The 24,425-nt window shown below is 32.4% G+C and overlaps 1 protein-coding gene across 7 annotated transcripts in view; it reads right to left on the bottom strand.

Moving 5' to 3' along the window:
- Positions 1-24,425, bottom strand: part of LOC117170534 — a 140,785-nt gene that overhangs the window by 16,827 nt on the left and 99,533 nt on the right. For 6 of the 7 annotated variants that reach the window (XM_033357335.1, XM_033357330.1, XM_033357336.1 and 3 more), the window contains exons 4-6: positions 2,613-2,722; positions 2,377-2,499; positions 2,067-2,219 (exon numbers count right to left, since the gene is read on the bottom strand). In XM_033357335.1, the coding sequence (XP_033213226.1) occupies positions 2,067-2,219; positions 2,377-2,499; positions 2,613-2,722 (386 nt within the window). Of the gene's footprint in view, positions 1-2,066; positions 2,220-2,376; positions 2,500-2,612; positions 2,723-3,516; positions 3,715-24,425 lie in introns of those variants that run through there. The other variant, XM_033357337.1, reaches the window with a different exon arrangement.

Raw genomic sequence — 24,425 nt, 5'->3', positions numbered from 1 at the left:
TTTTAACAGTATTGTATTAATTTGCAATGAGCAAAAAGTTGCAGTTCAATGTTTAAAAAATTATTTTCTTCCTCGAAAAATACAAAAGACTTTACGATAATCGAGGAAACCGCTTTCTCAGCAGGGCACTTTGCTGGCGCTATTGCTACGCATGCAATACGACCTTCTTTCGTTCTCAGGCTGTTTACACAGCCCGTAAGTTCTGATGCATAAAAAAGGATACAGTTGCGTCGATTATCGTAGTCTTTTGTATTTTTCCATGAAGAAAATATTTTTTTAACATTTAACTGCAACTTTTTGCTCATTGGAAATTACTAAAACACTCTTAAAAACCAAAAATGTGTCATTTGCTTCAAGACTTATCTCTGTAAGTTCCTTAATTTCGGAGATGACACCTCCCTACGTTTTTGTTAACAACTTATTAACAAATGATTATTTTTGGCTCTAAATTTCACCATTGTGCACAGAAAGGATGAACGAAGCCATTTATTTTTTCCGAATTTTTCTAATTTTTTACCAGGGACTTCGAGCTATTCAAAGTTGAGTATTCAGAAATAATAATACGATTATGAGACTTTTTCACCTTTCATTCGCCAGGAAATAATCGCTAATCATCCAAACATTTTCAAACTCTGCATCAGTATTGCCAAAACCTTCACCTGCGACACGCATATTGTCTCATATTTTTAGAATTTTTTCTGCTGAGATTTTCGTGAAAATCTGTACAAAAATCGAAGCGCCTATATTTTTCGGACAGATAGTAGTGGATGACGACTTCGACGCGCACTCATGTATTTATTCGCGTTTCGACGGTTATAACGTATTTCCCCCTTCTTACTCGTGTTTTGCGTTCTTTTTTTCAGGATAGCATACTTGATGGAGTTATTGGTGCTCGGAAGATGGTCCGTCTTGGGCTTATCTGTCCTACCAGTGAAGAAGTAACGCTGTGGCCTGCTTCTTAGTAAACAACCCGACGTAGGATCCTAATAGTTTCCTCTAAAATGTTTGAAATTTCCCCAATGATTACGAATCTGAAGTCAAAATTCCAAAACATAAAATGACGGATCCAATAGGGCGGACAACAAATAAAAAAGTGATCCTTGTGGTTCAAAAATGGGTCCTCAAAGGTTTTTGGGTAGATTATTATAAAGCTGATTAAAAACTCCAAAATTCAAAATAAAGGGTAAAAAAGCTCCTGCAAACCCATTTTTAATTCACTGGACCAATTTCTTAATTTTTCGCCGCCATATTGCACCCGCCATTTTGAATTTTGAAATTTTGTCTTTAGATTCGTAATCGGCGACCCACATAAACCTCGAGAATCCATTTTCAAGCCACTGAATATTTTTTACATTATTTTCCTTCATATTGGATCCGCCATTTTGAATTTTGATAATAAAAAAAATTTAACTCCAAATTCGTAATCAGTAATCCAAAAAATCTTTCATGCATTAAGCTTGGACAAATTCGTATGTAAAGAAAAATGTATTTAATAAAAATTGGTGAAAATTTTTTTGAAACTTGTAAGGCTAATTATCAAAGTCATACTGACAATAAGCGAAGAAAAAGTTGTTATAAGTGGTTAAAAAAACTGCAACTTCTATACCGTTCACGAGTCGCGACACTGTGCGCCCGCTCTCACTGAAATTACGATATCTCTCGTAATTTAAAATTTTCCTAGAATCCTTTGAGCTTCAAATATTTCTTATACAGTGCTACAATTTCATAAAGCTTCTATTAAATCGAACGAACAATTGCAGATTATGATATTCCTGACGTGTAATGGCCCAAAATAATGCATAGTTATTGAAATATTGAGGACGGAATTTAGTATACATTGGCGTGTAAACCATTTTACAATAAAAGGTTATTTGGTAAAAACCATACCAATTAAAGTTTGTAAGAAATAGATTAGAAAGCAAATCTGACAAGCTTTACGATGGTTCCGGTAAGAACCATTTCTCAAAAATATATATCCTACAGTTAATAATTGCGATATTTGAATTACACTAGGAATCCTTAGGAAAAGATATCAAGAAAATTCTTAAAAATAATATTTAACAAACCTGGCTTCCTCGATAGCTGTGTTCAGTAGTTGGTATTCGGGCGATTCTTCTCTTTGAATCCTTGCTTCAACAAATCTATGACCAACTGTGAAACCGGCACTTGCACCGTTGCTTAGAGCACTTATTAAAGGACCCAAAGCTTGGCCAACAGGTCTATAAAAACAAATCAGAGTTTCGTTACTTTTAATCATTTTATTGAAAGTATAGTATTAGGAGTCAAGATAATAATGAAAAAAACAACATGAACGGTGAGCTAATTTTTCCTTAAAATTTTCAAGTTTAGTTTTCATTATTATAATTTTTTACTTACGTTTGTAAGATCGCTTCGGGAAGATCTAGAATGTACTTAGGAATACCAGTGCCAACGAGGAAACTGCTTACTTCATCCGTGAAAGAGTTGCAGTTATGATTAAATATATGATAAGTGCCAGGTCTACAACGGAAGCACACAAATAACACATTGAATCATCGGAACAATAAACAAAATATCAACATGTCACTTATTTTTATTCACTTACGCGAAGATTTTATAAAATGAATACATACGCAAAATTTGATGTGCCAAGTCCGTTGATGTATTCCAAAAAGACTGAATATGGTAGATAAGTTTCACCAATTTTTTCTATTTTTTGGGGCTCACGTAGTTCAGTACTTGCCTAAAAAATAAAAAATAAACACACCGATTTAGTATTTATACAAACTCTACCCATATTTTATATAATTAAAATTAAATTTCGCTCAACCTAATATTTTAAACAAGTTTCTTTCAAAAGTTTGAATCGCTCGTGGACATATTTGATGGAGCAGTTGTCAATAGCGCGACGCGAAGCATATGACTTTAACGTGAAGTCTATAATTAGAGCATCTGGAAGTTCGAGGATTCGCTGTTTTCCTAGTGCGCCCCCGAGAATAAACTGACTGACACTAACGAGAACGTGAGAAAACGAGAGATTCCTTCGGAAAAATGTTTGATTTCAGAATTCTATTACTACATGGGATATATTTCTGAATATTTATTCAGATAATTTTTATTTTTTATTTTCATAACAAAAATTTTACTTAAACATTGCAAATTTGTTTAGATTTTGATATTAATTGAAATTCAATCAATGTAGCTGAAAGTCACTGCACTTACTCCTCGAAATGTTTATACTTGACAAATGAGTACTTTCTAATAGTAATTTTTTTACATCATTATGAGCATTAAAACTTGGTTATTTGTAAAGACTAGGGTATTTGACTAGCACTTCCGCCTCCGTTAACATGAAAGATCGTAGCGAACATTATTCTTAGTGAAAATGAATGGGAATCGAAACTCCTTCGGAAGCTCTAGGACTACAATATCGGCAGAATTGACAGCTCTTTAACACACGTTGAATGGGATATAATGATAGAGGGAAAATAACACAATAGGGAAAGAAGCATATAGAAATTCGTATCACTCGCGCACTTTAGGGATGATTTTCTTGGTATGCTTTGACGTCATATATTATGCGACTAGCACTGCCGGTTGGTAATAGTGCGGTTAGTAATAAAGGTGGTAACGATGACGGAGGCCTCTAAGTCGCGTTTCTGGTAGGCGGAAATGATGTGGTGGTGGAGACACCAGGTCAGGGCAGAAGAGACGAAGGATTCACTGTATACCGGTCGAACTTACCGGCAGCTTTCGCCTTTAGAGAGTCTGGGCAGGAAAGTATGAGATGGGAAAGAGAGCCGTAAGAGTAGCTAGAACCGGAGTAGCTTTATTTTTAGTAACCCTCCGACCAAATTTAGTACCCCCTATGCTTCGAGTATCGTATGGCCAGCGCCGATGACTAGATTTCTCAATGTAGAAACAACTCACGCTTATATCGCAGGACGTGATGCATAAGACTGGCCAAGCTCGCTTTATATCCAACTAGAAAAAAGCGCTATACAGAATCTTCCGCCTCTATTTCAATTAAAATTCCAGGAAGTCAATATCACCTTGCAAGTTAAAGTAGAATGTGCTTTAGAATTAGATATTTGGTTGAAAGCTGACCAAATAAAGGTGAAGATATTCAAATTGAAGTTTGACCTTTCAAACATTTAAAGAAAGGGAGTTCAGAATAAGAAATAAAAACATCGTACTATAAAATCATGGGATGAAGCTATGACTGAAAGTTGCCCTATTGTATCTTTTAGATTAGTATCCATTTGTGGATTGTCTATTTTCTCAATTAATCAATCAATTGGATTGCTGGTTTCTTTCTCCAATTTACTTTACAGGACACGGTACAGGAACTAATGCAAGAACCTGTAAACTGTAAAGGATCCCGTAAAGAAAATTTCAGGCGAGGGATGTAGATTTTGGACAGATGGGTGTCCGTCCATCATTTACTGCTGTGAGAGGGAGTTATGAAGGGGTTAGATGGCAAGAAGAGAGGGAGCACGATCAGCAGGGAGGGGCCAACGATGAGTGAAATATATTGAAGAATGGAAGGAGTGATGAGAAATGGAAGGAGAATAGAGAGCAAAGGATGATTATCTATGTCAGCTAGGTTAAGAGAAAGGAAGAGATGAGGGCCAGGGGTTGTTAGTGACTTTTACGTATAATTTGATTTGAGATAATGGGTTTAAATGGATTGCAAAACCATTTTTTTTACTACATTTTTAGACTCATTCAGGTGTGCGTTATATGTTTCTTTCTAGATTGTAGGTGTATATCTAATGACAAGCTTGTGAATTCAAATTCCATAGGCTTAAAACCTTTATTCTATGAGGATGCAAATTTTTAATTCTTGATAGGTCGAAGTAAAGCGTTTGTAAAAATAAAAAGCAATGCCTCTAATAGTAATATCTTTACATTTTGTATTAAATATAGTATTTTGTCCAATTCTCAAAGGTGTACAGTGTTTGAGTTTTTTATGAGATAAAAATATTCCATATTCAGAACAAAACAAAATCATTGATTAAATCCATGTTTAATATAACTTTTTAAATATTACTTTTAATATTTTTTTGCAATAATATATAACTGATGCAAGTTTCTCTTAATAAAATCAATTCATAATTGACTGATAGATCGATAATTATTATAAATATTAAATGAACTGCAGTATTTACTATCTATCAATGCTTTTATAGAAAGGAATTTTACCAAATACCTCTCTGTAATCTTGTGCTGACATCTGTTTAACCAAGTATATCTTACATTGATTCAGACAGAAAATCTGTTGATACTGAAGACTATCTTCAAATACTAAACAGTAATCTGGGGAAAAGAAAAATGTTGCACGCATGCTTAGGCAACTTGCTCATGCTGGATAATCATCCAGTTCTAGATTACTTACCAATAATCTACATTTTTTATCATCCATTTATTATCAGAGCTGCGATTCATGGAAAGACTTCAAATTTCAGGTCATTTGCAGAATTTTCCAGGTCAATTTAAGTTAATTTTCAAAGTCTACTTAATATAACTTATTGACAGTTTCTATACTGTTTTAGTTATTAATTCCCACATAAGTCAAGTAAAGGCTTCCTATAATACTTGTTTCGTCAGAACTTTACGCAATACACGCAATAAGCAGTCATAGGTCAACCTCCTAATATATGTACGATTTAGATAATAATAAATTATTAACAATATTCATTTATAATTTTCTCTGGTTTTTTACCAGCGACTCATACTCATTAGCTCGCACTAAAAGGGAGGCGTCACGTCTACTGAAAAAAACTTCCAACATTAGTTGAAGTTTTACTCAAGTATCGTGATTGAATTTTCAACCGAAAGTAATTTAAAAAATTTTTATTTAAAAGTAATTCAACTTTAAATCGTGGACTCTTTATTCAATTCATCATGCCCCATGCAATAAATAATCCAAATGACTTATTAACTCTAGAACTTTCCTCTTGTGTCAGAAAGATGCTTCTTGACACAAATGGAATTTCCTCTTAAATTTTAAGTTAAAAGAAATTTCATTTATCTAATAAGACTCTTTCTGCAGTCAATATTTTTCTTTTGCGACAAACTTCACCTAATCCTGCAGCCAAATAATTATGTTTATGTAAAAAGATATTCAAGTGATTCAAAAGAAAAATGGCAAGAGCACGACGCTTCCGTTTCAAGACTCTGCTCTGCGTGTTATTACTTTAAATTAGAGATGCCTTGCAATATAATTATATTAAGTTTAATTAGAGTTTTCAATCACAAGTGACCTCACTATTAAATAAAAATGTACTAATTAGAACTAGCACAAATAAAATAGCGGATATCTTACAAAAAATAATCATGCTTTTCTTAAAATAAACAAACATTCAAAATTCAAGATCAATTTTGTATTACTGTAGGTATATAAGGAAGAAATCGCTTTTCTAATTTTCAATAGGCTCAGAAATTCAAGACAGATTTATTCGTTAAAAAGTTTTAACTAAAAAAATCCAGGTTTTAAAATTTAATTTCAAGTCCATTTCAGGTTTTCAAAATATCTTTACGAATTTTTCTTCTATTCATTTTCTTTCATATTTCTAGTAAAAAGTAATACTTAAAAAGTTTAGCCTCAAATTCTACTCGATTCTTACAAAGCAATTATTCTTGTAATAGTTATAGATGCAGAACGCAGTTTTATCCGAAAATTAGAATCAGAAATTAGATATTAGCAAATTAGCCGGAAGTTTTACCTACTAAACGCCCCTACTCAGTTCGTTTCTGGAGAACAAAAAATAAAAATACGAAATACGGTTTCTAACTAGATCTCATCCAGTTTCTATAGTGCATATTGCATTTGTAAATCGTTGTACGCGTCCTACCCATCCTTATCGCCTTACTCATTTTCTATCCGAAAATTGAATCAAAAATTAATTAATGGTCAATAAAAAGTAACGTTTCCACGCAGTTCCTACCCGGTATTCGGAAGGTACACTGAAAAAGTCGCTAAAGTGGTCGCTTGATACAATTTAGATAATCATTATCGAAAAGTATTTTAAAGACGAAATGATCGTTTCTGAGAAATACTTGACATCTCTCTAGAGTATGAGTGACAATTGAATAATTTTAAATAAAAGGGATTTAAGAAAATATTTGTATATCATTAAGACTCGTTTCTGATCACATTATACTGCCGAGGGTTAAGGTGTTCATAGGAAGTGTACTAGACGATAAAAATGGGAAAGCCGTTTAGATTTTCATATTAATGTAGAATTCTCGCGTTGTCTATTTAAATGAAATATTCGCTGCGCAACACTGCTCCGACCCAGGTTACTAATCAATGTCGCTAGCAATGACTCCATGCGAAAAACTTCACAAAGTCAATATGTAAAGCTCTCCACGCGGACCCATTAGTTTCCAAGGTCTTTCACTTCAAGCGTCTCTCACAAAACTGATACTCTTAGGGCCGGTTCCACCAACCTCGGCTAAAAATTTAATCCTCGGTTAGAGCTAGTTACGCGTTCCACCTTTTTTTAACAGCCGGTTAACTCGCATTAACCACCGTTAAATCTAACCGGTCAAGAATGGTCGATTAGGGCGATTTAATCGTCCTTTAACCTAAAAACTGCAGTGCCGTTGTGAAATATAGAGTTTTCGGAAGAAATTCTGAGGTCGTCTGATGACGAAGTGGAAGAAGACATTTTTGAATTTATCGGTAGAAGACCGCAAGTTTTCAAAGAAAGAGTGATTTTTTTATAATTTCGAAGACGTTGATTTTAAAACGAGATTTCGCTTAAGAAAAGCTTGTTTAAATTATCTGCTGAATTAAATCGAAGGAGCATTAGGAAGAAAATTAGGCGATCTCACTTTATTTTCTTCCATCTTATGACAGATAACACGAATAAAACAGAAATACAACACGTACAAAAAACATTTTGCTTTGCTTTTCACTCGACCGACAAGTAGCCAATCAAGCGAATGTTTAAAATTAAAATAGGAGTGATTTCGAAACGACTATGTGGTTAGCTAACGGGGACCTCCAAAAACGTGGTGGAACGCGCGACAGGCCAATCGAAGCTTAACTATGGCATTACATTTAACCTGCTGTCAGTTAACCAATGCTTTAACTGAGGTTGGTGGAACCGGCCCTTAATCAAGTACTTCTTGTAACATTAGTCGCCATACTTTCCTGCCCTGGCATACGTGTTTAGCTTCATTTACGACTACATACTTTCTGATGCAAGCTCCTGTGTTTCTGTATCTTTTTACATCTGTTCAATTAAGGGTTTCATTCACACATCCCCACCATTCATTCCTCGATCTGCTTCTATGTACCCTTCCATTTACTTCACCTAAATATACTTGTTTCGTCAGTCGTTCTTTTCTCATTTTCTCAACATGCCCAAACAATGTTAGCAAATTTCTTTCACACTTACTAAACAGTGTTTCTTGCACGCCGCATTCTTTGAGAATCCTCTCATTACTATATGTGTCAATCAGCGTTTTAACGCACACATTGTGCAAGAATTGCATGCCAAGCACGTTAACTTTAATCCTCGCCTTAACCTTACCCTTTTCTTGGTAGGTCCAGGTTTCGTTATCGTATAGCAAAGCGCGTGCAGGTACAGAATTATATATTGCAATTTTACCCTGCTTCCCTATCAAGCTTTATCTTCTCTGTCAATTCTATTCAAAACTCTGTTTTCTGTAAATTTCTGTAAATTTCTTCTGTAAATTTCTTGATCGTCTGTTTGTAGTCTGTCAGGCCCAAAAAGAAAGATTAGGATCGTTAACCAGCCATTTTTGGCCACTGGTTCTGGTTTTTGTCCACCAAAATGCCTTTTAAGAAATAAAAAATTCTACGTTCCAGGAAAATTATACGAGATATAAAAAACATGTTACTAGGCAAAATTGTTCATCTTAAGAAGAGCAAAAAATATAATTTCTCGGTAATACCATGCAACATACGAAAAAAGATGAACAGACAAGAATTTTTCATGAAAAAAAGATTTATGTATTGCGCAGTTTTGGCTTTAATCGCGAAAAATACATTAAAAATTAAAAAAATAGAAAATTTCTGAAAAAACGGTAAAAGATATGAAAAAATGAAGACAAAAGTTTATCATGAAAAAAAGACCGACAAATTTGTAAATTATTTTTTGACAAGACGCATAATTTTCGTTTTAATGGTGAAAAATTATATTACCCTTAATTTTAAAAGTCCTAAGCAAAGATATGATAAAAGTACAATGAGCGAACGCGTAGCGCGAGATAAATATATTATCGAGTGTCGAGCGCGAGAACCAGCAGACGCGCGTAGCGCGCGATGAGAATATTCCCGCGCCGCGGGCAGTATTTTATGATGGTTAGACTTTTGATTTTTTGCAAGGTAATGTAGAAAATGATAATATGTGTTTTTAGAATTTTTCCAAATTGAATAATTTAATTAACAAATACTACATATTTGACATTTTGTGAAAAATCACGCTAAAGGTATTTCACTCGAAATATCACTTTTCTAAGGAATTTTTTTAAATTTTCGCGATACATACAGGAGATTAGTGTACAACGACCTTGCAGTTTTTAACTGCATGTTAAGCCTGTGAAGGTAGATATTATTTACTAAAAATATTACCTTTTACATGCACTGAGAGACTTTTTGTTAGAATAGATGATAACAATGATATCGTTTCCAAATATAGAAAACAGGGTTTCCATATCAAAGTTAAAAAACGGTTTTCATCCGTCGAAACTGATATTTTTGTTTGAACAAATGGAAAGGATATTGCATTAACTCTTATAAAACTTGCTGTATTAGGTGGTACTAATATTGCTGTAATTCGATGTTCATGGTGTAAAAAATCACTATGTTTCAAACATTTTTTTGACGAGTATCACTATCGTTCAAAGTTTGAAGAATAAATCTTTGTTTAAGGGTAGTTACTCTCTTCGATGCTATTTATGGTTTGCCCCCTCAATATATATGTATTTTTTTGAGTAAATATCGTTATTCATCTTTCATCACGGGGAAACTTCTCCAGTAGGTTTGATCGAAATCAATTTAGTTTTTATACACAATACTATAGAATCGAAACTTGAGACCCCTATCTTTGAGGGACTGTTTTACCCCCTCAAAGTGTTTTTCCGCAGATATAAAAAAATAAGTGTCGCTTAGTTTTTCGAGTACTACAACATATTTAAGGGAGAATCAAATCGGCGAGGGACAGCTGGAAGACTTTCTCAGTGGGGTCTTTAAGGGTACTTTGTAGAGGCTCCTTGCATTATTCTTGAACAGGCATAAGAATCAAAGAATTCAGAACTTCTGCTTCTCACTTTGAGTGCGATAAATTTGCCAATCACTTCGTCAAAATTTAATCTGGATATCATTTTTATTTGATTGACAAAATGGCGAGATTATTTAACCTTTGATCACTCATTGTCAATCTCAAGTAATTTTTTATCATTCTCAATTTTGAAAAACATCTTTCACAAGAAGCCACTGAGACACACATTGCAAAAAAACTGGAAAATAAGACAAAGATTGGGTACGGATTCGGTAAAATCCCACGTAATTATAAACTGGAACATATCCTTCGTTGTTCATAAAGTGGCTGCCTTAGTTGTCGTATCAGTCGAGAACTACTTAATATAAGTAAAAGTATTTGTTGTTATTTTAAACATATTTATTAATTGATTTTCGAACTGTAAGAGAATAAAGTTTCGCCCTGACATCGAGAAAAAAATGTTACCAGAGATTGAAAAAAATGTCTTCACCCATTTAGCCAAAAAAGGGCCCCCTTATTTCGGGGGGCCGGGTGGACCGCCACCTCCGCACCTCCCTTAGTGCGCCACTGCTATTAAAATGTAATTTCTAAAATAAGAAAATTGTTAATAATAAGCGACATGTAGATCAAGAGGTTCAAAAAAAATTGGAATTGTCCCCATATTTCCCATGATAGTTACAAGTGAGTAATCAATTGTGCAAATAATATTGCAAAATGTATCTAACAAATAATACTATTATACTCGGGGCCGGCGGAACAGTTTTAGTTTGGGTGGAGAATAAATTTTATGACCTCCCCCCCACACAAATTTCCTCAAACATTTTTTCAGTATAATATTTTGAAAGATCGTTTTGCAGGTTCTGTGGAAGTTACAAGCTGCAGTTAGAAAAAGTATTCCAGAATCTGTGTACGTAGGGAGGGAGGCGCAGGGCAATTGTTTCCGAAATATACTTTGGAAAGTTTACTATCCTGAGAGCAAGAACAATTTCTTGCATAGGAAATTCCTCGCCCGCCTGAGATTTAGGTAGGGACTATTAGACCAGTAGGAAGAGTAGAGTGACATGTAAAAGTCGATTCCAGGTGAGATAACTGTTGGAAAGTGTTTGGGTAGGTGCGTGGAGCATATTCTGAGTTTGCGCCAGTTTCAAAGTGACGGAAAATGCATGTGGGCGGGTTGAAAAATAAAAAATATCAAATTTGACCGTTTTTTAAAATGGTTTAGTCGATATAACCGTAAACGATGCGTTTAACCGGTATAAGTTACAGGCGAGAATTTGTTCAGAACAAAAAAATGAACAAAATTCATGTATGTGGGATTACAATTTTTTTATTTTCATTGAAAAATAAACGAATAAACGTTGTTTTTGGCGTTAAAATTAGGGTTAAAACAATAGTTATTTTTGGTTGTTAAAAATGAAGTTAGACATTTGAACATATCATGATTACATACTCTACGATGCTATACAACAGCAAAAGAAGATTGATGAAGATTCATTTATTTGTTATCTCACAATGTAATTGTTAATAAAAGCCAAAATATTTTTACAAACATTTTCAAAATAGCGCAGCGACAAAACTAGCAGTCTCACATTAATAAAACTGGTATCAAATGAATGTTTGAAGGGTTTACTTTCATTGTCTGTCGTTTTGGATATTTTTAAAAAAATTTTATTAATAATTATAGCGAATTGAAAATTAATTTAATTTTTAAGCTCATAAACAATTAAATTATGTTGGTTGTTTTTAACACTAGGAAAATAAATCCGACCGCATTTAATAGCGTGTTTGTGAAAATAAAAAACCTCATTCAAAGACTTCGTCCGACTACTTTTTCCTAACTAAACCGATTCTCGTGTTAAGCTTTAAACATTTTCACAAATGTAATCGTTATAAACAAATTAAAAAACATTCATTATTTTTCTTGCAAAATTAATTACTTATTGATTTAAATAATATTAAATGTTAAGATACTCTATTATTAAGTTTTTGAATTGTTAAATGAAGCCGCTCAAGTACATTTTTAATTAACTTTTAAACTAATCAATAAGAAAAATAAATAATCGAACAAAATTTGTCCTTTTTATCCTTTTTTAGAGGAAAAAATGTATTTTTTTTTTGGAAATATAATTTTATTTATAACCCGTGTATTACACTTTTCATTACTGAATTATAAAAATTAATAAATGTCTACACCTTTATATATTTTTTTATTTCATACAAAATATACAATTGTGATTTATTATTATAAAAATTATGCGCAGTTATTGTAAACTCATTTTTTTATCACACGCCAGCATGTCGTCGTTGTAACTGGTATATCTAAGCATCTCATCAGTTGTTGCATCTATGCTTTCTTTTTCAACATGTAAAAATGCTAAATTTGGCAAATAATACCCAGATTCGGCTAGATTATCGTTCTTATCAGCTTCTTCACATTCTGTATCTAACTTTTCGCTTTGAAGATACCTTTCATCAACATCCACAGTATTTAAATTTTCACTGACTTCGATGTTAATACTTTCATCTTGTTGACTATCATCACAAGTTTTCCTACAGTACTCATAACAAAGGTATACCTTTCATCACCCAGCCACAAAAGCTCCCGTACAACTTTTTGTGCATTTGCAACTGATATCCTTCAGTAATTCATAAGGAACCAAAAGTTCCTGTGCTCAATCGAGGTTAGAAAATGTTGTCATTTACTTTCTACCCCTAATTAGTTGGCTCCATGTGTTCATTGAACGACTTTTGCACCTGATTATATGCTCTGAATGCGTGTTGAGCTTGAACCTTTTGCATGTTGAGTTTGAATCTTTTGGCACAATTTGAGTAAAAATGACTCATATGTCAATATCTTCTGATATTATGATTGACGGTTTCACAAAAGTTGCGTTTTGTATAGCTTCTTGAACAATAAGCACGTCGGCATTCTCTTCAGCTTGATTTGTACAAAAACCTACAGCTCAACAAGCATTCAAAGCATATTATCAGGTGCAGAAGTTCTTTAATAATCATATGGAGCCAACTAATTGGGGGTGAAAAGTAAATGACAAAATTTTAGAACCTCGATTGAGCACAGCACCTTTGGTTCCTCATGACTTACTAAAGGATATCAGTTGCATATGCACTAAAGGTTGCACGGGAGCTTTTGTGGCTGTGTGAAGAAAGGCATACCTTGTTCTAAGTACTGTAGTCACTGTAATGGGAAAACTTGTGATGATAGTCAACAAGTTGAAAATATTAACATCGAACAATTGTATATTTTGTGTGAAATAAAAAAAAGAGATAAAAGTGTACAGATTTATCAATTTTTATATCTTACGGTTAAAAATTTAATCAACGAATTATAAAAAAAATCATATTTTCAAACAAAATACATTTTTTCCGCTAAAAAATGTAAAAAAAGCAAATTTTTTTTATTTTTTCGATTGTTTATTTTTCTTATTAATTAGTTAAAAATTTAATTAAAAATGTACTTAAGCGGCTTCATTTAACAATTTAACAACTTAAACAATAGATTATTTTAACATGTAATATTATTTAAATTAATTAGTAATCAATTCTGTAAGAAAAATAGTCCATGTTTTCAATTTGTTTATAACAATTACATTTGTGAAAATGTGTAAACTTTGACATGATATTTGGTTTAGTCGAGAAGAAGTATTCCAAAAAAGTCTTTGAATGAGCTTTCTACGTTTACAAACAAGGAAGATAGAGCGATTTCTTTTTTCGGAAGAGATTTGAAGTGAGCGCGTTCACTTTTGATCCAAGTTTTTCGCACTAGATTTTTACCTGTCTAGGTAAAATCTGTCACGTTTTTTGTACATTTTTTGATAATAAATTGCGCACACAAAAACATTTGCGATTTCACCACTAAGAGATGGTTTAAAAACGCATTATAACATATGTTTTTTATTGCCAGACCTACAATTGCATACCTGCAATTAATAGGTAAGTTCAGGTAACAATAACTGCAAATATATTGGTCCTAGCAATGTTATTTTTTTCGTAAATGTAGGTCTTCGGGTCTGCTATTAAATGCCGTCGATTTTATTTTCCTAGTGTTAAAAACAACCGAGATAATTTAATTGTTTATGAACTTAAAATTAAATTAATTTTCAATTCGCTTTAATTATTAATAAAAATAAAACATATATATCCAAAACGACAGAATATAAAAGTAAACCTTCAAACTTTTATTTGATACCAGTTTTATTAATGTGAGACTGCTAGTTTTGTCGCTACGCTATTTTGAAAATTGTTGTAAAAATATTTAGGCTTTGATTAACAATTACATTGTGAGACAACAAATAGATGAATCTTCAACCATTTTTTTGGCTGTCGTATAGCATCGTAAATTATGTAATCACGATATGTTCAAATATCTAACTTCATTTTTAACAACCAAAAATAACTATGTTTTAACCCTAATTTTAACGCAAAAATACAACGTTTATTCGTTTATTTTTCAATGAAAATAAAAAAAGTTTTAATCCTAAATACATGAATTTTGTTCATTTTTTTGTTCTGAACAAATTCACGCCTGTAACATATGCCGATTAAACGCATCGTTTACGAGTTATATCGACTAAACCATTTTAAAAAACGGTCAAATTTGATATTTTTTTATTTTTCAACCCGCCCACATGCATTTTCCGTCACTTTGAAACTGGCGCAAACTCAGAATATGCTCCACGCACCTGCCCAAACACTTTCCAACAGTTACTATCTCATTTGGATTCGACTGGATCTACTTTTTCTCCAAATGGAATTTCTGAATCCGTTTTATTTATTCTGGCATACAGCAAAGGGATATATTAGAAGCATTCTTTTTTATATTTTTAAAAATTTAAATATATTTACGAAATGGTGCTCTCATATGTAATATTCGCGAACCTGTTGATAAATATAAATTTAATCGTGTGAATTATGGATTTGTGCACGTTCGGTTTTATTTCACTTTCTTTACTTAATTATTTTCCTTTATTTTTCGTGCATTTTTAGTTAATTTATTTACACAATATGTTTTTCCAATTTTCGGGGGACCCCCCCCCGTCTCAAAACAGGTCGGGCGGCAGCCCGACTTGCCCCCGGGGGTTGGCGCCCCTGGTAAGAGAGAGAGGTGAGACTAGGACCTGAATTTAATCTATTGTTTTAAAATTCATGTCCCGAAAGCGACCGAAAGTGGGTACATTTCATTTTCGAAGAAGAAGCATAACACGTGCCAACATTTATTGTTATAGAAGATCAATTGGAAAATTGACAATTCTTAATGAAGATGTTTAAAGCACCTATCTCTAGAAGGTTGAAACAAGAGGTTCATATCTATCATTTCAGACGGTCGACTCGAACGTCATAGGGTCTAACTGATCATCTAAGACAGTCCAGGCTTCTGGTAGTTTTGTTCCATAATAAATCCAACCTGCAATGTTTTTAATGAGAGTGTTTCGTTTTGGGGTCCTTTTTGACATATGAAAAATGCTAGAACAGATCAGTTGCCATACCCGTTTTTTTGTTTTTAAACGGTTCCAAAAGTTAGTTTTGCGTGGACGGATAATTCCCATAGAATTTTAGAGCAAAATGCTCAACAGAAAAAAAGAAAAAAAAACAAAATTCTGAACAAATTTGGTTCAAAACAAAATCCGCTAACTTCTATTGGTTCCGAGTTATGATACATTGAAAAGTCCCCATTTAAAAAAAAGTCTTTTAGACCTATTATTTTGGCAATTGTAAGTTTTCAAAAATTTCATTTTTTTGTTGCATTTTTGACTAAAATCGAAGAAGTTGTGTTTTTGCAAAATACCTCGTTTCCTGCGAATCCAACCACAAAGTTCCTAGAGAATGAATGCATAGAGGCACCTGAGCGTACCGTAAAGTAGAACTACGGTCATATTTTGGAATTTTTGTCACAAATAAGTGTATATGATTCATTTATCATGTATGATACGTATTTTGACATTAATAAATAATTCTTTATAACAAAAGCTTGCTATCACTACTTATGTTTACTTTTTGGTCATGTTTTAGCATTTTTGTGGCAAAAAAGTCATCGTAATTGATTAAAAATGTGTAATATGTTTTTAAAAAATGCGTAAATTGTACATAATATGCTGTGACCATTTTTTGGCATTGAAAATAATTAACTAATTGATTACTTGAAAGTAATTACATATCAAACGCGCCAAAAACTCTACCCCCTGGGTAGTGTGGAAATGAGTATTTATTTTCATACAAAGTAATACATTCAATAATTTATTTGACATTTTTTATACTATTAAATTACATTTCATAAGTCATCACTTTCAAGTAATCAATTACTTAATTATTTTCAATACGAAAAAATGGTCAAAGCAAATTTTGTACAATTTACAGAAAACACTGCGAATTACAAACGCCTTGGAGGTAAGTACGGAATTGAATACAAAAAAAGTATTCATAGCAGGTATTGTCACAAAAATTACAAAAAACTATTTGTTTATTGATCAAAAATATATATCACATCTTTAATTAATTATAAAGCTTTCGTGCTATAAAAGTATTCAAAAATGATTATGACAAGATTTTATAATAAATAATTATTAAAAAACTATTTATTAATAAAAAATATATATCACATTTTTAATCAATGATAAATACTTTTTTGTCACAAAAGTAATCAAAAAGTACTCAACAGTGGTTATAGCAATATTTTGTTATAAACAATTATGAATAAAAATATTTGTTCATGGGTAAAAAACATATTAAACATTTTTTATCAATTACAGTGACTTTTTTGCCACAAAAATGCTAAAAAATGGCCAAAAAGTAAACATAAGTAATGATAGAAAGCTTTTGTTATAAACAATTATTTATTTATTTATGTCAAAAGACGTATTATATATAATAAATGAATCATATACACTTATTTGTAACAAAAATTCCGAAAAATTACGGTACGCTCAGGTGCCTCTATGCATGAAGAGTGCACTTTCCAAGGTTATATCTCGTGACCTATTTGGGCTAGGACACTTTTTTTTCTCGATCTTACGCCAAATTGGCTCTACTTTCATTTATTATTGAAGAACTTTGTGGTGGGATTCGCAGGAAATGAGGTATTTTGCAAGAACACAACTTCTTCGATTTTAGTCAAACATGCAACAAACAAAAAAATTTTGGAAACCTTACAATTACCAAAATATTAGGTCTAAGAGACTTTTTTTAGATATACGCAGATTTTTGCAGACTCTATTTCATTCTCTGGAACAATCAACATAAACTGAACTTGGCAGGATTTATTTGGAAAAAACTGAAGTCCACTTTCTTGCCCGTAAAAACAGGCTAAAATGGCCCACTTTGGGGGGTCATAACTCATGACAGGTAGGATATTGTTCTTTTTTGTAATTACAGGAAATTGAATCTAGTTCTACTCACCTGTGGAACACTTTTCCGTGCAGTACTTATTTGCAAAGATACACAGTGTTTTTTAAAACTTAGTGATTTTTCGCTGAAAATCAACAAAAATCAATAGAAGTTAGCGTATTTTTTTTAAACGAAATTTGTTCAGAATTTCGTTTTCTTTCTTTTTTTGTTGGAAATTTTGCTCTAAAATGCAATGGGAATTATCCGTCCACGCAAAAGTAACTTTTGGAACTGTTTAGAAAAGAAAACCGGGTTTGGCAACTGATCTATTCTAGCATTTTTGATATGTCACAAAGGACCCCAAAACGAAACTTTCTTATTAAAAACATCGCAGGTTGGATTTATTATAGAATTTCACACTTTTTTCCGACCTAATGCCTGGATTAAGAGGGTGGAATTGATCATTATAAAAATGTCGAATCGCTCATCATAGAGGGTTGATTTGATCATCTCAGATAGCCAACTTGACCTCCTCGAGCAGTCGACCTAACCATCTTAGGGGGTCGATTTGATTATTCTACATTTTCTATATTTGTCGTCTTTTTCCTATTATTCCAGTCTCTCTCTCTCTCTTATATAGGAGACTGGAAATATGAAAATAAGTGGAACTTATAAAACCTGAAAATTTATATGAAATACATGAATTCTGAAAGTATTTTTTATTCTTTGTGAATAGCGAGGTATATAAGGCATGTTTTAATATGCAAAAATAGTGCACACTGACAATATATTGTTTGGAGCACGAAAGGCTAAAGTCACGGCGCAATGTCACTGTACTGCACTTAATTGTAAGATTTCAAACATTGGAATGAACTCAGAAACCAATAACCCACATCTCATTACTTTCTGCATAATCAGTGAATGATAAAATTTTTGGCAAGTTTTCAGTTTGAAACGACACAGTGACAACAAATTAATAACTGAATTACGCCTTTATACTTAATTTCTTGGATGCATCAAATTTGACGTTGGAAATTCAAAAGAGAAAACTTCATTCACTTTCTATCATGTTCTCTCTTATGCACTTCACTTTTTACGACTGCTCAAAATATCTAAAAGCAGTTTACACTTATTAAAAATATGTTTAGGTTCCATAAACAGCAAATGTGACGGTGAACGGCTCAATGACATTCACTCGTTCCGAAAATGCTTTAGACCACGGTGCTCTCAACTCTCGTATCCTTTCGCGCTGCATACATCGCTTCGACAACCATTAAGGTTGGCGTACTTTTCGAAATGATGAAATGAGAAAAGAAATTGGGTACAGCCAATAATAAGGGTACCTTTTCAGGGAGACCTGTTATGAATTAATCGTTAAATTAATTTGACGCATTCAGTTCGTATCTAGGTTCTCAACCAATCAAATTTGCCATAAAACAACAAAGTAGCTAGAAATGAATCCTATGAAAAATATGAGTACCGCGATTAATTCAAAACAGGCTTACTTGAAAAGGTACCCTAAGAGTAAAGTTATTAAAAATAACTCTTTGCTCACAAGAAAGAATAATAAAGTGAAATTTAAATTATTTATACGATTTTCTCCTTAAAAATAAATGATCGATTATAATTTTAAAGAAAGAAATATCTTTTTTAACCTGACTATGAATTCACAATCATTCCTTATCCCGTGTAGAAAATGCCCTAATATTCCCTACTTTGAACAGGGAACTGGTCGGGTGTTATAAAGGGTAATTTGACTAGAAAATGTGATGCAGGCTCTTGTCAGGGGTTGGTAGGGTTACCTCTGTTTGTTTTCTAGACAATTACAGGGAAGTTTAGATAGGTCCTAACTTAGAATCTAGACTGGCACTACTCAAATACGAAAGGTACTTACCTAAATTTGTCAATATCAAGATATAAATGGAATTTTTAATAAATTATAATCACAGGAGTCTTTATTTATACAGAAAAATTAAAACCCTCGCGGGTAAACAAGCAGTACTGTGTCCATGCCAATGGATATTTCTATCAATTCATTATTTTCTCGAGGGGACCTTGTAAAGCCCTCGACAGGTAAAATGGGTAATATGGCTGTGAGTGCAAAAAAATAATTTAAGGTTATTATGCTTAATTATACTTAAATTGAAAAAATTAAAAAAATTACCGAGACTCAAACTTTTAAAATTTTCATTCTTTCTGATAATATAGAATCACACTTCAGAAACCCGGGAAAAACTTTATGGTAATTATTACGAAATCTCGTAAACCATAACATGTCACCACATAACCTATAATCAAATTAGGAATTAATAGGGAAATAGAGCAAGGATCTAGAAAGGACCTTACTATTCAATCGGGCAATAGAAAGGCACCCTCGCTCGAATCTGTTCAGAGAGTCTAGGCTAGTGCCTTTTCTACAAAACGTGACGTTCTTGTCGGGTCCTTTCCAGATTTCCCTTTCAGCGCCCCAGGAAAGTTACGGAAAAATAACTAGCACCCTACCAAAACCGAGTCATCATTTCTGCATGGGATACTCTTTTGCACTTCACATTTATTATTCGTTGTGAACATTTGACTAACACATTCAATTATTTTAAATAAACATGCCAACGGTAAATAGTCAAGTTGGCCCTCCGTGACGGGTCATTTCTCTATAGCCATTTCGACCGTGGATGCTCGAAATGCAGGGGCGGCGGAACATGTATGGTATGTACGGAGTACTACATGCATGGAAAGACTCTATGTATTGAACTCCATACATGGGAGTCGTTGCAGTATATATATTAATTAACAATTTCATTTCTCGAAACACAAAACGAAATGCAGTTTAGCAATATTATGAATAAAGGATGCTTTTTCCTTCTGATAAACATTTGCTCCGTTGGTGGTACAGTTCCCTATATTTGGTTTGGATTTTAGATAATAGCCCGCGAACAATCATTGGACGCTTTTGACAGCTATATGTTGTGCGTTTACTTCATCTATCAAGTAAAGACCCTCATTTAAGCAGCGGCAAAGGTGTTATCGTTGTAGTTAGTCGTCACGTTTTTACATTCTCATCATTCATGATTAAGAAAGTATTAGAATTGTCCGAAATTTCATATCTTACTTTTTTAACGGTTCTCCATGTTTTGAGAATCCCTGAAGCCGAAAATAAAGTTTTGGCGATGGCGTCTTGTCTTGACTAAAGGTTATGCTTTATCCATAAAAAAATGCTATAAAAAAATCGAATATTCCATTTTTGCGCCGAACAATGACAGAGACGTGCAAACAATTTAATAGAAAAATTAAAGCTTTCAAAAATACCTACAATTTTTTTTAACACATTTTTGTTACGACTCGTCTTTTTGGTTTTATGCATCGAAAATAAATAAGTAGAAAATTATAACTTTAAGCCAAACGGCGCCAGATAAGTAAAAAAAGTTTAGGAGATGAATTATAGAATTTTAAAAGATTTACACTTTTTCCTCAAGAATTTTTCGATAAGACTTTATGTATTTTGTAAACAAATAAAATAAGTGAATATAAAACTTTGGCCTAGAATTTTTTTTTGCACTGAAGTACTTCAAATTTTGATTAAAGAGATTTGCATAAACTTTTTCTATGTAAAATTAACGAAAAACAATTGTTATTATTTATTTGGAAGTATCATGGAATTTTTACGTATTTAAAAAATAATCAAATTTTTCTTGAACAAAATTTGTTCTCATCTGGAAATACTTGACATTAATTTCAGAGTGATTGTCAGTAGCATTTCCTATAAAAACTTAACAATTGTAATTTTTATAAGCAATTCTTTTGAAAAATTTGGAATTTGTGGTTTTTCAATTCAGGATTTTCCTTCATCATCAGAATTGATGCAGATATTCTTTAAAAGATCCTGGGTTTAATTATATTTGTGAAAATACAACAATGGTTGATTCTCTAACCAAATTAAATAGGTAAATCTAAAACTTTGGCTTTTTGGTCTGCAAAATATGTTTTTGTGCACTAAAATTGCTTTAAATTTTCGTAAAAGATTTGGAGTCGCTATTCACATGTGAAAATAACAATAAATAATTGTTATTCTTTATTTATGTAATTTCACATATCACGAAATTTGCATGTAGTTAAAAAAGCCATTTATTGATCCATTGTGTCGGATCTATTTATTGGTAACCTAATTAGTAATCCTACAATTGATACCCTCCTGCCATTAAAAAAGCAACTATATTCAGATTGGCAAAAGCCGCTTTTTCTGAAGGAAAAATTCCAAGACTTTTATTTATTCATTTCGATAGCTTATGAAATGAATAAATAGAATGAATTATGTATAATTTCCCACAATATCTGAAATATCTTCAATGATTTAGAGGAATCCATAATTGAAAAAATTGCTAATTTAAATATACCGATACGAATTTTTCGTTATTACAATTGTTCATTGATAGTTTTTTTTTAAAATGAAAATAGGGATTGCAAATCTTTCTCACAATAACTTAAAGCAGTTTTATTTATAACAAAAATTTCCAGGCCGAAGTGCCAAAGTTAATTCATTCAAGTTCTTGACAAGATTAACACATTTTGCATTTTAGCGAATACAATTGAACCTATGTTATTTTCAAGAATAACTGAATCAATTCAGATGATGAAGGAATATCCTACATTGAAAAACCACAAATACCAAACTTTTCCAGAAAAATTGTTTATAACAATTTTAACTATTAATGTTTCATATCAATTTTTATTGACGATCGCTCTCACCATAATTTACAGTATTTCCAGATGAGAACCAATTTTGTTCAACAAAAATTAGAATATTTTTTAAATGCATGTAAATTCTGGTCTACATGAAATTGAATAATTACAATTTTTATTGTTAATTGTACATAGAAATAATGAATGCAAATCTCTTTCACAAAAATTTTAAGCAGCTGACGTGCAAAAAAATGATTTTTAACGCCAAAGTTTTATATTTGTTTCTTTCATTTGTTTAAAAAATCAACACTTATTGTATTTAAACAAATATAATGAAACATATGTTAGTTTTAGGAATATCTGTATTAATTCAGAGAATAAAAGAAAATCTGAAATAAAAAAATTCAAAAATTATGCAAATAACTGTTTAGAACAATTATAATTGTTGTTGTGTTATAAAAATTGTGACTAACAATCACTATCACTATTATTTAAAGCATTTATATTCTAGAACCATTTTTTTTCAACAAAAATTCAAATATTTGACAATTTTTTAAATTTAATTTCTTTATCATGATTTAATCATACAATAATCACATTATTTGTGTTCTTAGAGTACTCTTGCCACTTATATTTTTAACCCATTTTTTCATTTAATCTTATTTCAATGTTCATTATTTGAAATTCAAGTGCTCACGATGAAAATTATCATTTTTATCGACAGAAGTCGGTTAGTGATTGCTTTAGTAAGCTTTTCCCACAATGTTAACTAGCAAACTGCTAATTCATTTAGTAAGGTGTATTAATCGAATTTAATAGCACATCTTAATCAGTAGTTTTGATTGAGTACTTATTATTCAGATTCAGGGAGTAGGTGTCAAGCTCGGTATCAAGTTTTCGGCAAAGCTACACTTTTGCGTGCACTTCAATTTTACTATTTTTACTGACATTATCAACCGATTTTCAGGAATCTTGTCCATTTTCTTTCAATTATATAAATAAACTAATTGTGGTAATTAAAATTAAATCTGATCTTCCTTTCAAATGTTAGGTTTCGTAACCAGCATGAATCTCATGCAGATGAAAAAATAGTTCGTTCCGGATGATTCGACACGCTACGCATGATCTGGCTATACTGTCGAACCTGGCTCTAGCTTGTATTTCTCAATGGCTCGACCTCGACCCCGGCTAGATAGTAGTGGCAAAGTTCCTAAAATTTATGGCAGATGGCGTTGGATTATTTTGTGCATTATCCAATATCCACTATGTAACTTTGTGTGTGCTTAAAAGAGTGTCATTTTTTTAAGTCGCAAAATGCCTAAAATAATAAAAAGCCCTTGTAGAGTCAGGAGACATCGAGCAAAAACCACTATTGCATGCTTACGTGTGTATTTCGAAAGTGAGTAAATTAATTTTAAATTATAATAAGACATTTAGCTAGTGTATTTCTAACCTCAAAATAACGATCTTGTAAGTATATTATATTTAAGAAGACGTAAATAATTATTTATGCTATTAAAAAGGATTAAGCACGAAATGAGTGTATGTTCATTGTGATTGATTGTGTAGATGGTGATGCAGTCGATGAGGTAGAATCAGAACCTGAAGAGATATTTAATTTAATGTTCTAAACTTCCAAGAGCAAATGAAGATCCCATTGTCGACGAGGTTGAGGATGCCACAGATACTTCTGGTAGTGTTTCCATAAATAGTTGCATAAAAAAATGTAGTCCTATAATAAAATGGCTAGGAATCGATATTGAACTAGGGTGAAGCCTGGGCCAGGCGCGGCGATCGGACCTGGCGATCGAGCCAGGCCCTGTCCAGATTTAGCGTTTCATTCTAGCTTGACCCAGGCTTGATCACCAGGCCAGGGCCTAGTTTTGCCAGGGTTGGGCCGGTTAAGGCCCACGACCAAATTTACACACGGATTCTGCTAATACTGCAAATATTAACTGATTTTCATGAATCTTTTTTTCACTTTCTTCAGATTATATGAATAAACTAATTCTGTTAATTAAAACTAAATAAATCCATGCTTTCATAATTTGAGTTTTTGCAACTGACCTGCATCTCATAACAATGAAAGGGTCATTTGTTACGAGCAATTCGATGCATATCAATGTGTTTGCCTCATGAGTTTCACGAGGGTCGATTAGAGTGCTGGGAGAA

The sequence above is a fragment of the Belonocnema kinseyi genome, chromosome 4, assembly GCF_010883055.1.
Source record: "Belonocnema kinseyi isolate 2016_QV_RU_SX_M_011 chromosome 4, B_treatae_v1, whole genome shotgun sequence".
Taxonomy (NCBI): domain Eukaryota; kingdom Metazoa; phylum Arthropoda; class Insecta; order Hymenoptera; family Cynipidae; genus Belonocnema; species Belonocnema kinseyi.
This window is presented reverse-complemented; position numbering and strand designations above follow the sequence as displayed.